The sequence below is a fragment of the Muntiacus reevesi genome, chromosome 3 (assembly GCF_963930625.1).
Source record: "Muntiacus reevesi chromosome 3, mMunRee1.1, whole genome shotgun sequence".
NCBI lineage: Eukaryota > Metazoa > Chordata > Mammalia > Artiodactyla > Cervidae > Muntiacus > Muntiacus reevesi.
Window position 1 is genome coordinate 74,315,527 of NC_089251.1, and position 15,347 is coordinate 74,330,873.

Sequence of the window (15,347 nt, forward strand, 5' to 3'; positions counted from 1 at the left end):
TGTGTTTGCATGTGTGTCAGAGGCTGAGTGTTACATCTCACGGGGTGAAGGCCACGAGTTTAAACAAAGGACCTTAAGAGGACAATGTATAAATTAAATTCAGAGGGATAAATCTATAGTGATGGCATTTCAGGCTTCAGCAAGGGAGAGTTTCCTGGGCAGCAAGAACTTCCTACTGACTCCTGCCTGGCACTGCTGAAACCAAAGAATCTTACCTGGGCAGAGATAAGAGGGTGAAGAGGTGCTGGGTAGATGCTTCTCGTTTATTTAAATTATAATTTGTCTAAATGTTTTTCTCCATGGTGAGCTCTATAATATAGGAATCAGTCCTATCTTCCCAGCATCTAGGTCCGTGCCTGGCTCCCACTGTGCACTCCGTACAGTGAGATGAGGGAACAGCGGGTTGAAGACTGGGCCTCAGGGCACAGGGCTGAGGAAGGGAGGAAGCAGGACCGATACTGTTGCACAGGTGGGGCACTGCATAACTCTACGGTGCAAAAGGCTTCTGGAGAGTTCTGCACGTAGGCAGCAGCCCTCAAGAGACACAGCTCAGTGGCCAGAGTCATGGAAAACCTGGCCTGGCCCTAGAATCAAGCGACAATGTGAGGAAGTGAAGTGTTCCAAGGCCAAGGGAGTAGAAGACTTCTCCTTGCTTCCTCAGCTCTTCCTGTCCTCCCACTTCTGGGAGGGGAAGTATCAGGGCCATGGATAAACACACAGGTTTTAGCGTCTCAGGAAGCTGACCCCGAGCCAGAGTCTCGTCTTTTCCCAGACATTTCGCCCTCACCAACCAGCTGACACAGGCACAACCTCCTTCTCGATCTCTGTAGGTTGAAGTTTCCTCTGTGCTGATGACAGTTTGGACTTGATACTTCTTAGCTGTGGGGGCTGGGCAGTGCAGGGTGTTTAGTTGCATCCCTGGCTTCACCCGCTAGATTCCAATAGCATCCCTCCCCTCCAAGTTGAGACAACTAAAACATCTCCAGACATTGCCAGATGTCTCTGGGGGATGATGGAAGTGTGGGGGGCGGGGAGGGGAAAGGGCAAAATCATCCCTAGATGAAGACCACTGCTCTGATCATTCATAATCAAACGGCCCCTCTAGGGTACCGGCAGGGTGCTCACTGGAAGGTGTGTCCGGTTGGTGTCTGGGGCCCAGGGTGAGTGAGCAGCTCTGCTGGGGGCATCCTCAGCTGCCTCAGGTGCTACAGGGTCTTCCTTTGCCAGCACCTGGCATAGTGTCTGGCATATCCAAATGCCCAATAAATAGATGTTGAATAAATGAGTAAATGAACATATTCTCTTTGCTTCCTTCACTGCTCGTAGCCCAACTGTGGCCACCTATGGATGTGTTTTTTAACTTAATTCCCACCTTCTCCTGCTGGATCACAGGCTCCACAAGGCAAGAATGATGGCTGTTACACACTCATGCAGCATCTAGCACAATGCTAGAGGAAAAACTGCACAATGCATATAGGAAAACACTCAACAGATAGTTGTTCATTGAATCAAGGAATTGGAGGGAGACAGAGGAAGAGAAATAGATGTGGGAGGGAAGGAAGGAAGGAAGATGAGAGAAAGAAGGGAAGAGGAAGGAAAAAATGAACTGCAGAAAGAAGCAACATGTTCTGACATAGCATTTTTCAAAACATGGTACGAGTCCCCTCCAGACAATTATGAAATGACTTTAGGCCTTTTTACTATTTTTATAGGATGATTTATGCTAATCAATTATGGCAAGCGATACTAATTTTCCATTTATGATAGTGATGTAATATTTCTGTATATATACAATTAGGTAAATATTGGGATTTGACTTAGAAAACAAGAAAAATAAACCATGATAGAGCAGGTATTTTGATAGGGCAAAGTTTGGGACTGTGGCATGCTGACTCTGAACTTTGGGGTGTTCTGATGGGTGACAGAAGACAGGAACAGAAGTCAGGGTTCCTGGGCTGTCATGGCCTCAACCCAGTGAGGTGACCCTCCCCAGGTAAGCTGGTCTGTTTACATTCCCTGCACCTCACCTCCCCCAGCATTCCCAGGGGGACAGATAACTTCATTTACTTGCCATAGTGCAAGTGTCTCAATGTTGTAGCCATGGTTATACTGAGCAAGTACTAAGCATTATCATCTGTAAGGGACTATTTTGCGGCATGGGAAAGTCTGTTACATCTGAATCCATTGTGGTTACAGGGATCTTGAGAGGACACATCTTCTTTGATCAGTGTCGCTGTTGTCGACACAGGGGTACAGCGTCTCCCCCTCCCCACCTTTCTCCCTTCCCCATCGCAAGCCCCAGAGGTAGACAGACATGGGTGGCAGATCAGGAAAGGGGGTACTGCCCCAAGACTGTGAGCAGTAGGGGTGACCCCAGCACCACTGGGGTTGGTCTCCCCCTCTGCAGCTCTGGAGGACACACAAGTGCACAGAGCTTTCCTCTGGGAATGCAGATGTGGTATCCTTTTACCACAAGAAGAGCAATCTGCCCTGGGCTTGATTTCTCAACAGCAGCCCCTGTAGTGAACCTGAACTCCCAGGGTGACTGCCCTCCACCCCGTCTGTTGGGCAGTGAGCAGAGGTGGGATGGGGAAAGGGGCGGGGACGGGGGAGCAGTAAGAGGGCAAGGGCCGATGACTCACAGCTTTCAGGATGCTGACCGCCTCCTTGCTGAGCCAGACCGGGTAGAGCACGTCGTCGTGGAGGATGGACTCAAACAAATCGTCCTCGTTGTCAGCCTCGAAGGGGGGCTGCCCCGCCATCATCTCGTACATCAGTACCCCCAGGGCCCACCAGTCCACTGAGGGCCCGTACTCCAACTCCTGCAGGATCTGTTCGGGAGATGGGCAACGTCAGGGTTCCCCTGCAGGTTGCCCCCCAAGGCCTGCACCACAAGCAACCTTGAGAAGACCTGGGTTTCTATTTCCAGCTTGTTCTTCCATAGAGTAGGGCTGCCTTATAAAAATTTGGGTTCTAAATCAGCTAACTGAGTGAAAATTGAATTTGGGAGGCACAGTGTAGGGGCCAGCTTTCCAGAGTCAACACCCACATCTGCCTTCCAGTGGGAACAAATTACTGCTTCTTTGCTTGAGTACCAGATGAAGTTCCTGACTTGCATGGAGGGCCATGTGAAAAAATTGTGCATATTCTTGACACTAAAATCACAGTAAGTGAGTGCAGCAAATTTAGGTCTCCCCTCACTAAAGAAGGGGGATCAGAACCTCAGTCCTCTTTAGACAGTGACAACGCTGAATTCATGGAACCCTGGGCTCTTGAAAAAGAAACTACAGTTAATAAATCTCCCCACCCATTTGTGTTCTAATCATAAAGGACCACTACGCTCTTGCATATGCTGAGAAAAGACCCATTTCTATTATTCCTCATGACTTTCCTAAGGCCTGCTGACAAATCATTTTCCTTCCTTTATAAAGCCCCAGACCCCCTTTAAAAAAATGATTGCTATTTTATCTTTATAGCAGTTTTTACATAGATTATTTTCTTTTTTCTAATTTACTGGTGAAAAAAATCAAACATTTAATTAAGTGACTTGCAGGAAATAAAGCCAGATTTATGCACTTGTTCCAATCTTACTTCAGATTTGATTAACTTCAAAGTTTATGTTTTACCCATTACTAAATATTATTAAACATGACACTAATCTGCTTTGTGGTAGATTCATTATAATTAGCTCACAATTTTGTGCTCAAACATATAATAAACTCCATGAATTTCTTAACATGTTATTTCACTTTTTGCTTGTTAGTTTCACACTGAGAACACTAAAGAGGTATGGATTTAAATTAGCTTAACATGTGGGTTTCTTTTGTCAGTGATCCTTGCATATTGAGTGGACTCCCTCCTTTTTATTTCAGGCAGTCCATAAAATTCTCCCTATTGCAAGAGCCCAAGTCAAATCCTGGTTGTCTGGTGCATTTTGTCTTGGCACTTGTCTTTGGATTTGTCACTTCTCTTATCTATGTTCTCTTTGCCTCCTCCTCCAAGTATATGGAGTCAGAGTCACTCAGGTTACATGCACTTAGTACATGATGCTGAAGACATGCTGATGTCAGCTTCCTGCAGAATGGTGTGTGAGGACTGAAGTTTTACAAATGGAATCAGAATGTCAGTGCAAGAGAGGAACTCTGAGTCGAGAAGCAGCAGAACTTTTGGAAAAGCAAGTAACTTCCCCCTCCTAATTTTTCTGCAGTGCTGGCCAGGTGCTAGAGATAGAAGGTCAACCAGGAGGTATCTAATTTCACCCCAAGTTTGGCATTACATTTCTGGGTGATCTCAAGTCAGACAGTTGACTTCCTCATTTATCAGATGAGGCTCAGATCCTCAGCTTAACCTCACAAGATTAATTAAGATGGAGGATTCCGAAAGCCTACTGCAAATACAAAGCTCTATATAATTGGAAGGTGGTACTAAATCTAATTTTACTTCTACAAGGTTTCATCTCCATGTGTGTATAGTATGTAGCAGCTCAGTGATGTGTAATTGGCTCAGAGCAGAAAGAATGCTGGGTTGTCCCCACTGCTAAGGAAGTGATGTTCCTACCCCACAGTGATGTTTTCTTCTTATCAGTCAGCAGGACCAGGTATGGTGCTGCCCACAGACAGCGGGGCAGGTGAAAGGTCATCTCTGATTGCTCAGTGCTATCATTCTATAAAGAATTCCAAAAAGTCAAGTGAGGAGAAGCACGACTGGAGTGCACATCCTCAAAGGGGGTATATTCTGAAGACACCTCCCCAAATGGCAACGGTTACTCCAGCCTGCAGGTCACCCCAGGCAGGTAACTTCTCAGGTCACCTATTTCAGAATGAAGCTCCAGCTCAGTTCTCAGATTACCAGACAGAAGACGAGGTTGCACTCAGGTATCTGGACTGTCTGGGGTCTGCTCAAAGTGCCCTTCTCAAGGCTGCAGGTTGCTTGGGATTAAATCAAACGGTGAGAGAAGCATTTTGACAACAGTAAAAAAAAAAAAAAAAATGCACATTTTAGGACTCTTTAGAACTTAGAATGAAAAGGAAGGTGAGCAAATGCAGCCAACTTTCAATTATTTGAGGCTGGTAATCTGCTTGGTTAGGATCTTTGTTCTCTCAGTCCAGTGGTCAGTACATGGTATCTGAAAGGTCAAAGCTATAGGCTCCACTGAGAAGCCAGTAAAGCTGCTCGGTGCCAAAGCCAAAGTCTGAGCCTCCCTCAACCTTGAGTGACCCAGAGCCCCAGCCTGGCTCACTGTGGCACCACATTCAAGGTCATGGTTGTCACCAAAAACTTTCCTCCAAAAAGAGTTCCTGGATTTCTCCAACCTTTCTCATAGTCTTTGGTATCCTAAGACCACTGACCTTAAGATTTGACAGGCACTTTCCACGTACTATCCTGATTTTAGCTATTTTTTTCATGGTCAGCTGTCTCCCCAGGGCATCCATAAGCCACCAGAGGATGGGGCTCTAGCAGTTTTCTGGATCTACTCATGACTAGCCTGTTTCCAACACTCGGGGAGACTGGCTGCCAGGTGTGTCCACTCTGCGTATCTTCCAGGGCATGCTCCCTTCTCTCCTGGGCTCTGGGGACCCTGTGCTAAGTCAGTCAGTCAGTCAGACCAGTCGCTCAGTCACGTCCCACGAATCACAGCATGCCAGGCCTCCCTGTCCATCACAAACTCCTGGAGTTTACTCAAACTCATGCCCATCGAGTCGGTGATGCCATCCAGCCATCTCATCCTCTGTTGTCCCATTCTCCTCCTGCCCCCAATCCCTCCCAGCATCAGGGTCTTTTTCAATGAGTCAACTCTTCACATGAGGTAGCCACCCGCTAACCTCAGGGCAGGGCGGGTACAGCTGGGTTCTGTGCCTTCTTGGTGTGGTGGGGAGGGAGCTTCCAGGTGACCCCGTTTGTGTTCAGACAGGATGGTGCTAGGGAAACCACCAGAGAAGCACTGTCCACCTTTCCCCAGGCCCCTCCAGAGGCTTCCTGTTTGGGGTGGCATCTTTAATAAAATCCTCCTCAGGTTTGACCCTAATTATCTGCTTCCAAATCACCTTGTCATGGATGGAGCTGGTGAGAGGGCAAGTCTTCACATGCCATGGGAGGGTACCTGGCGGGGCAGCCAACCCCTAGATGGGTCAGAGCTGGGGAGGAAGAGCAGGCATTGGGCCTAATGACACCAGGCACTTCCTAGGGCTGGCCACCACTGTCTGGGGTGCGGGTGAGGAGATACAGGAGGGGTTGCCATGAAGGTCAGCCCAGGGCATGTGGTGGAAAGAGAAGCCTCAGGGCAGAGTCAGTGCCTCGGAAGGTGTCTCTGGTTTCAGGGTTAGCCAGGCACTTCACAACCCCTCCTATTTGGATATAGGCTTATGCTTTCTGAAGCATTTCCATGCTCTAATCGCATTAGATTCTCAAAACGCTTGATGAGGTGGCTAGGGCAGGAATTATCATTCCCATTTGAAAGATGAGGAATCTGAGGGTCAAAAACATTTTATGACTTAGTCAAGGTCACATGGGGGCATTAGTGGTTAAGTCCAGCCTGGATTCTCAACTCTTAGGACTGTGCTTTGCCCACCGCACTTCGTGACCTAACAACCATGATGATTGTGAGGGAGCCACTGCTGACCCAATACTTACTGTGGTCTGGGCACTGGGCTAAAAGCCTCAGCGGCATAATTTCATTTAACCGTCTCAGTGACCCTTTGATAAAGGTAGCAATACCCTTATCAGCTATAATTTGCCTACAGTAAGACCAGGAATCATTAGGCATTTCACACGGACTGGTGATGCTGCATAGTTGACACAAGTGTAGAATGAGAAGGAACAGTGTCTGGGTCCCACTACAGAACAGAAACCAGAGTTATCCATTGTGAGTTTTGCCCATGGATTGCCTTTCATGAAAGTTGTGTGGGTGTTCTGTTCATCATAAAGTGAATGTTTGTCTTGGGCTGGGTCCTTGACTACTACACTAGGCTGTCAACCCTTTGACTCTGACATCAATTCACAGAGGGCCTAGAACCAACTATTCTGATGATAAAGAGTGAATGAGGAAGGTGGTGGAAAAACAAGTTTCAACTGAGAGGCCTTGCTCTCCATTTCTCCTTGAAGGTTAAACTCTTAATGTTTCTGCTAAAAGAACTTACTTGTAGAGGCAGTCTGAAATCTCTACTCTTGAGATCTTTTAGAAGATAGAGGTTCCAGTGAGACTTTACCTATTACCATCCTCACTCTTCGAACCTCCTCAGGCTTCCCTGAGTCTTTTTATTTTTTATTTTTCTCCCTGAGTCTTATCTGGTCTGTAAAAAACTCTCAACCAATCTTCTCTGGCCCTCTGGCTTCTGATCTACATTCCTGTTGCCTGTCTTCTTTCTGGGACAGGTCTGATGATGACCCTCCCTCCACTGGGAAACCTTCAGTGGATCCACAGATCCTATAGAATAAAGGCCACTTTCCTTGGTCCTTTTTCTTAATCTTGTTCATTACTAAGAGCACTAAGAAATTCTCTGTTCTGGCCATACTATCTTCCTTTCTCAAAAAGGCCAAGAATGTTCTCGTCCCCCAGGCTTTGCTCATGTTGGAGTAATACAAGTTCTTAATTATTTATTTATTTATTCATTCAACAAACCATTACTGAGAGACTGATGTGTGTGCCAGAGTCTGGGAGTACCCGGATCAGAAACAAAGCCTCTGCCTTAAAGGATTCAGAGCACGGGGATACCGATTCTCCTCCCCTGCCCCACACCCGCCCCAATCCTTCCTGCTGTTTTCGGGAATGCCCCCCACTGCATACCACCAAAGGAAATCCTGCAGACTCTGCAACTCAATTCATCCACCAGGTGCCCTAAGAAACCTTCCCTGAGTCCTGATGTTACCATCTTGTGTACCTATTTATTCTGCTTAACTAGCTGTTTACTTAACTAGCTGTCACTCTCTCGAGAACACAAAGGCCTTTTTAGGAGAGCCACCAGGGTCTCAGTGATTCTTCATCCTCACATCACTTTGTGTCTAGCAGGTGCTCACACAGTGCCCGCTGGAAGGAAATGAAATCCGGCTGTGCTAACTCCTACTCACCATGGACAATGCTTAAAGGGGACTAGTACTTCCTTCTTACCTCACATGTTTCAGAACCCTTGAGACCATTTTTATTAAGTATCTGTGACAGACTATGTCTTAAATCTGAATCATTCCACACTAGATATCTCTCAGTCTGGGCAGACTGACCTGGAGAAAACTCAGGGCAAAGAAAACACATTATGATGAACGAAATATCTAAGCAACTTCCATAAAAGGCAACCCATTGGTGAGGCTCACAGTGAACATCTCTGATCTCCACTAAAACGAGGCTCTGATGCTCTCCTCTTCCAGCTCAACCTTGTGTGCCTGCTACGCAGAATCTGTAATACCTTAGAAATGGCAGCTAGTTTTTGGTTTTACTGTAGGCAATTAAAGATGCACAGCTAAACTCTGCCTTTATCAACGGTGCTCCTTTATTCTGGTTACTAAAAAGTGAAAACAGGGCTTTCCTGGTGGATCGTTGGTAAAGAATCCTCCCATAAATGCAGGAGACACAGGTTAAATCCCTGACTGGGGAGGATCCCACATGCCATGAAGCAACTAAGCTTATGTGCCACAACTATTTAGCCTGTGCTCTAGAACCCAGGAACTGCAACTACTGAAGCCCACGTGCCCTAGAACCTGTGTTCTGCGATGAGGAAGCCATCACAATGAGGGGGCACGCATCACAACTAGAGAGAGCCCCTGCTCCCTGCAACTAAAGAAAAGTCTGAGCAGCCACCAAGATCCAGGACAGTCAAAATAAATACATAATTAAAAAATAAAACACAGTACTGCCTTAAGAAAAGTAAAAACAATAATACAAGTCAACAAACATTGCTTGGTCCTAGCTTCGTGATGGTTCTGGACTGGAATGAGATGGGATGCTCAGTGAGGGCCTGGCCAGCTTCCGGGAATGGCCTATTATTCTCAGTTCACTGTTCTCTCCTCATTACCACTACTTCCTTATGCAGGAATCTGTATGCCTTTTACCTTTCCTTTTTTCCCTCCTCCCTGGAATTCATCCTGGTTTTCCAGAGCCTTCACCTAGCACTGTTAGATGACCCTAACACATGAGAATGAACTCAGGCCTCAGCCCTGGCAGTGGGAGAGGGTAGCCCCCTCCTTCATGGTCTTACCTCTGGGGCGATGTAGTCGGGTGTCCCGCAGAAAGTGGTGGTCGTGACACCGTTCAGAATCCCTTCCTTACACATCCCAAAGTCAGCCAGCTTGCAGTGACCTTCTGCATCCAGAAGGATGTTGTCCAGTTTCAAATCCCTATAAGACAGGGCAGAACCACATGATTAATACTTCATTTATCCCAATATGACCTTTCTAGTAGGAGAGATATGCACATCTCAGGGAAATCTGCTACAGAAAGGGAAGTCTTCAAGGAGGCTTTACCTGCCAACAACCGACCACAGTCCAGGGCTCTCACCCACATGGCCACCCCCCCCCAAAAGATGCCCCCCATTCACTCCAACATGAGGGAGGAATTTCTGTAACCTCAGGAATGTCTAAACCCTGCTTTGGTTTAAAAAAGTCAGCAGCTACTATATGTGGAAATTTGTATTATTCAGATCATGAGTTAATCATAGGAATCAGCTGGAAGGACAAGACTGACATCCTGGAACCAGGGAAGCAGATAAAACACATGAGAACCAAGTGCTGCTTTACAAGGCAGTATGTGAGCTATTGTTTTCAGTAGGGAGATCATTGATGGCTGGTGTAGGTAGGGAGGGCTTCCAGGAAACCGACTCTCAAGAGAAAGGATAGAACATGAAGAGAAAAGTGGGAGGGGCGGGGGCAACATGATAGATGCAAAAGGCAATGAAGAAACCAGAGAACTGGGTCCCCAGGATATAGTGAGGCAGGACAGGCATGTTGAAAACAACCATGAAGAGCCTAGAACACCAGGAAGAAGGAAGTTGAGATTCATGCTGAGGGGCTGAGGATAACTGAAGCCCAGCCTGCACAAGCAGGAAGCATTTGCAAGATCAGTCTCCTGGGGGCAGGCAGGCCGAGTGGGGGAAGGGTCTGAGTCCAGGAAAGAAGGCACAGTAGCTGCAATTCCCAGGACCCATAAAGTTGGGTGGTTCTCAGGCCTCAGCTGGTGCGGCTCCCACACGGCCAGTTCTACAGTTTGGGGTTCCACGTAAGATCTCACACATAATCTAGGATTCTGGATGATAAATCCCCTACCAAGCAAGTCTGCAAATTCTGGACCCGTCTCATAGAAAGATCCAGATGGAGGTCCTCAGCCTGGGTCTCTCTCAGCAGTCACTCTGGGGTGGGGGTGGGGGGTCTTGCAGAGACAGCTGATTCCCCAGCACACAGGGCAAGAGGGACCTTTCTCACAGGCCTGCTGGCGTCTGGACTTGAACTCCAGCCACCGTCAGGAATCCAGGCCTGAGTGCAAAGGTGCAGCAGGAAGCACTCTGAGGCTGGCCTGCCTTGCACCCGTGGCCCCATTTCCTCGTACAGCTGGAACTTCTTGAGAAAAAAAGAAAGCACAGAAAATGTGCTGCCCTAAGCAAATGCCTGGGAACTACAGAAAGAAGAGTGCATCGGAGCAGCCGAGCCCCTGGGACCGGGGCTCACCAAGTCCGCTCCCTGGCCACCGTGTGCGGTCAAGGCTGGGTTCTAGCTGGGGCGATGGGGGTGGGAAACAGCGCGAGGAAGACGACTCGGGTTCAGGTAGCCTGGGTGACAATCACTACAGGGGTTAGGTCCTGTGCAGGTCTGTAATCTTGTGTACTGGTGGGAAGGACTACTGTGCGGAGTGTGCCAAAGTAGCCCATCTTTAACACCTTTACACATGAGGCAACACAGAGGGAGCTGGGAGTTCTGCAAATGTGTGAGTGACTGAGGCTGACGCATGGCCCCACCAAGTTAGGGCCCCTACTTGTTCTCTAGACTGGAGCTGCCTTTCCAAGACCCACCCCTGCCCACCATGATCACCACGGCAACACTCAGGCTACTAAAAACTACAGCCTGCGGGAAGCACACCTGGTCATCGACAAACCATAGTTGTATTCTGAACAACCGACAGTTAGGAAGAGCACTCTCTGCATGACAGTGACAGAAACTAGAAAAGGGAAGACAGAAGAGGTAAGTGATTTCTGTAAGGTTACAGGGTGCTGATGGAACTGGAACCTGAAGCTGGGGACCACTGCCTCTGGGTATGACACTCCCCCACCTTCCGGCCTTCTCAGTGACAGATTTTCAATGCCAGGCACCAACGCCAAATTTAAAAGGAGCCCTGCGTGCTATTGCTCAAAGCACTCTCTTTGAAAATGTTTGTTATGTCACAGGAAAGACTCATTTGCTTCTGTGTGAATGGAATAAATTCAGTAGATTCTGAGCCAGCCTGAACCTTGCCCTCATTCTGAAAGTTGCGACTCAGCATTTCCGGTCCATCAAGCTCAGCCTTTCCTTCTGCTTGGGGCTCCTACTCAGAGTAAGAAAAGGTAAACCTTCAGTTCCCCACTGTCTCCCATTCTTCTCTGCCCACCCTCGCCCTGGCCCAGGTGCATACCATCCCTGGGCTCTCTGCCCCTCTGCTTCCGGGAGAGAGAAGCCACTCCTGATGAAGGCCAGGGTGGCCACCAGGGCGAAGCACATTTTGCTGGCAGCTGGCCCTCTGCTGTGGCGAAGGGAGGCCCCAGGCCAAAGCATTTCCTCCTGCTGTCTTGTCACTGGTGCCTGACATATTCCTCAGATTCCTCCTCCACCGTCTATATTTATCTAAACTTCAACTCCCCACACGAAACCAAGTCCCAGGGAAGACTTCATGATTTATGTTCCTTTACTTTGTAACAGGAAAGATTAGCATAGCTTGAAAGACCCCTGGGTGCCTGAAAGGCCCTTAGTGAAACTCTATTTCTCTGGGGGGGTCTTCTAGTCTCATTAAAAAGAGAAATACCACAGGGACCAAACATGTCCTGTCTCAGGCTCTCAGTGAGTCCCCAGGTATGGTAGTGCTCAGAAAAGCCCAGGGCCGGGGTTGCTCAGGTGGAGAAAGACAGAGGAGGGGAGGGGATGAAGGCTGCCGGGGGAAGGGGGTAGCCTTGAAATTCTGCTTGTTGCGCAGCCGGTTGAAGACTGTGGTCCCCTCATGATCTCCCTCCTTCTCCAACCAGCATCGCTGTTCCAGAATCCCTGCCTTTCTACTTGCTCTTCCTGCCCCAGGATTTCTCTCCTTTGGGCTTCTAGTGCTGCCTCTTTCTAGGGATCCCTAAGCTTCCCCGAGTAGCGGGGTGAGGAACAGTCCTTTCCCAGCCTTGCCTTCCCTGCAGTCCAGCTTGCATGGCAGAGTGACCGGGCTTTTCCTTTTGAGAGAAATTTCCCCTGGCCCTTGGGTCATGGTTGAGCTAGAAGTAGGTCCTTGCCAAACTTGTGGACTGACAGCTTTGCAAAGAGGGGCTCCGGCCTAGACATCAATCCTTCTCTATTCGATCCCCAAATACAAGGTCAGGGTACTTTTGAGGACTGGAACATTGTTTATGGAGTTGTTGTTCAGTTGCTAAGTTATGTCTAACTCTTTGCCACCCTAGGTACTGCAGCGTGCCAGGCCTCCCTCTTTCTCACTATCTCCCAGAGTTTGCCCAAGTTCATGTCCAGTGAATTGGTGATGCCATCCAACCATCTCATTCTTTGTCACCCTCTTCTTCTGCCTTTAATCTTTTCCAGCATCAGGGTCTTTACCAATGAGTCAGCTCTTTGCATCATGTGACCAAAGTACTGGAGCTTCAGCATCAGTCCTTCCAATGAGTATTCAGGGTTGATTTCTTTTAGGATTGACTGGTTTGATCTCCTTGCAGTCTAAGGGACTCTCAAGAGTCTTTTCCAACACCACAGTTCGAAATCATTGATCCTTTGGTTTAAGGAGTAGGTTTTTCTTCTTTTTTTAAATAATGGAAACAAATACAGCAACATCCCTTTCCTTATATATGAGCCAATGTGACAGGCCTTTATTAAGCTGATCTATTAATAGTTTCACTCAATCTTTTTCAATAGGTAATACATTCATGTGTTCATAAAACTCAAAGTGTAAAGGGCATACAGGAAATATTCTCCCCTCTGCCTCTGTCCCTTCCCTGCTATAGGCAATTGCTTTTAACTTATTCCTTGTGCATCCTCTTGGTCACACTTTAGACATAAATAAGAAAATGTGAATACACATTCATTTCCCCCCTTTAACTAACTGGGAACTTGTTATATGCACTCATTTGGACCTTGTATCTTTTACTTATTTACTGGATATATTGGAAATCTTTCTGTCTTGGTACATGAAGAGCCTCCAAATTCTTTTCTATGGTTGCATAATATTCCATCATATTTTGGGGGGGCCTATTTAAGATGCTTCTAATATTGTGCTACTATAAACAGTGCTGCTGTGACTTAGCTTGTACATATGAAATCTTTACATATATGAAGGTAATTGTGCATATATCCTAGAAATTTGAGTCTAATAGTACAAAAATGCTGATTTTGATGAATGTTGTCAAACTGCTCTCCTTGGAGGTTGAACAATTTATACTTCCAGAAGCAAAGGTGATAGTTCCTGCTTGCTACCCTGGTGTGTTATCAGGTTTCTGGTAGTCTGATAGGTAAAAACAGTACTTCAGTATATATCCTTAGGTTTCTCTGTAAGTTTGAGCTATTTTCATATATTTAAAAGTGATCTGTAATTTTTTTTTCTCCGTGAATTGTCAGTTACCCATTTTCCTTTGGTGGTGGTGTTTTTTGTTGATTGTCAGGAGTTCTTTCTATATTAGGAAACAGCCTTTGTGTGGGCTAAGAATTGCAAATGCTTGTCCCAGTTTACTCTTTGACGTTGCTTATGCCAGTTCTTGCCAGGCCAATATTATTTTTGATGTAAGTGAATTGATGTTTAATTTTATAGGTTTTAGAGTTTATGTTTTCATTTGAAAGGCTTTGCTCTACCTATTTCAAAGTCATAAAAGCATTCTCCCAAGGTTTTTCACTAGTACTTTTATGCTTTCATTATATAAAGATAAGTCTGTGATATGCTTGGAATTTATCTTGATAAAACGTAGGAAGTATAGATCCAACTTTGTTTTCAGACTTCTAGTAAAGTGTCCCAATCTTTTCCTCACTGTTAAATAGTTCATCTTTTCCTCACTGATTGAAAAACTACCTTTATCAAATACTGGTATTAAATGTCCATATATATTTGGATTTATTCCTTTACTCTTCACTCTATAATGTTGATCTATACCACACTTTTTAAATTATTGTAGGTCTAAAATATATTTTAATTGACAGTAGGGCTGGTCCCCTCCTCCTCCTTTTTCAAAAGTTCCTGGCTACTCTTGCTTATTTATTTTTCCATTTGAACTTTAGAATCATCTGTCTAGTTAAAAAAAAAATTCTTAGTGATGTTTTTATTGGAAACATGTTTAAAGTTATAAATTAACTCAGGGAGAATTGATCTTTCTATGATGTTGAGTCTTCCAATTCAATAACATTGTTTGTCTTTCCATTTGTTCAAGTCTCGTCTGTGTCCTGTCGGAGCATTTTAAAGTTCTCTCTTGTAGATCTTTTACCTTTTTGTTACATTTCATGGCAGCCTGCCCTTGGTCCCAATATTCACTCTCACTTTCTGCCACAGTGAGAGAATATTGATTTCTTTTAAGCCAAGCACACAGTGATGCAGCTACAAACTAGGATTTACAGCCTTCTTTAGAGCTGGGCATGGTTATGTGACTAGGTTCTAGCCAATCAGATGTGTGAAAGTCTCTTTGAAAGGAAGAGCCTTACTCTTCTTTTTCATTTCTTCCTCTAGACTATTACTTGAATGCGGATGTAATGTCTGGCAGCCACCTTCAATCCTGAAGATAAGGAACCTGCCCCTCCTTGCAGGGCCTTTGGTGGACAACTGCTTCTCAAATTTAAGTCTTAAACAGTGATCAAAAGCTCCAAGATGGCCTGACCCATATCATGAAGCCAAAGAGGGATTTGGAAGCCATGACCTGGCTACCAGGAAAGGGTGCATCTGCTTATGGTATTCTCTGCCATTTCATCCTGGGAGACAAGAACCCTGACCACAATAACCCTGCTGACATCTGGCATCAACAACCACCTTTTTAAATGTATGAAGAAATGAATGCTTAGAAAAGGCAAGTTACTTGCCCAAGGCCAAGGTTGGTGAGAAGCAATGCTATGCTAACTCCACACAGCTGCCCGTGACCACCTTATGCCAAATATGAGACCCACCTGTGAGCTGGAAATCTCTATCTGCTGCTTGGGCCCAGATCCTTTGGGCTGGGAAAAGA

The 15,347-nt window shown here is 46.3% G+C and overlaps 1 protein-coding gene across 2 annotated transcripts in view; it reads right to left on the reverse strand.

Annotated features, from left to right (window-relative positions):
* PRKCE (protein kinase C epsilon) overlaps positions 1-15,347 on the reverse strand; it is a 535,687-nt gene that overhangs the window by 28,083 nt on the left and 492,257 nt on the right. For both annotated transcript variants that reach the window (XM_065929344.1, XM_065929345.1), the window contains exons 13-14: positions 9,186-9,324; positions 2,643-2,831 (exon numbers count right to left, since the gene is read on the reverse strand). In XM_065929344.1, the coding sequence (XP_065785416.1) occupies positions 2,643-2,831; positions 9,186-9,324 (328 nt within the window). The remainder of the gene's footprint in view (positions 1-2,642; positions 2,832-9,185; positions 9,325-15,347) is intronic.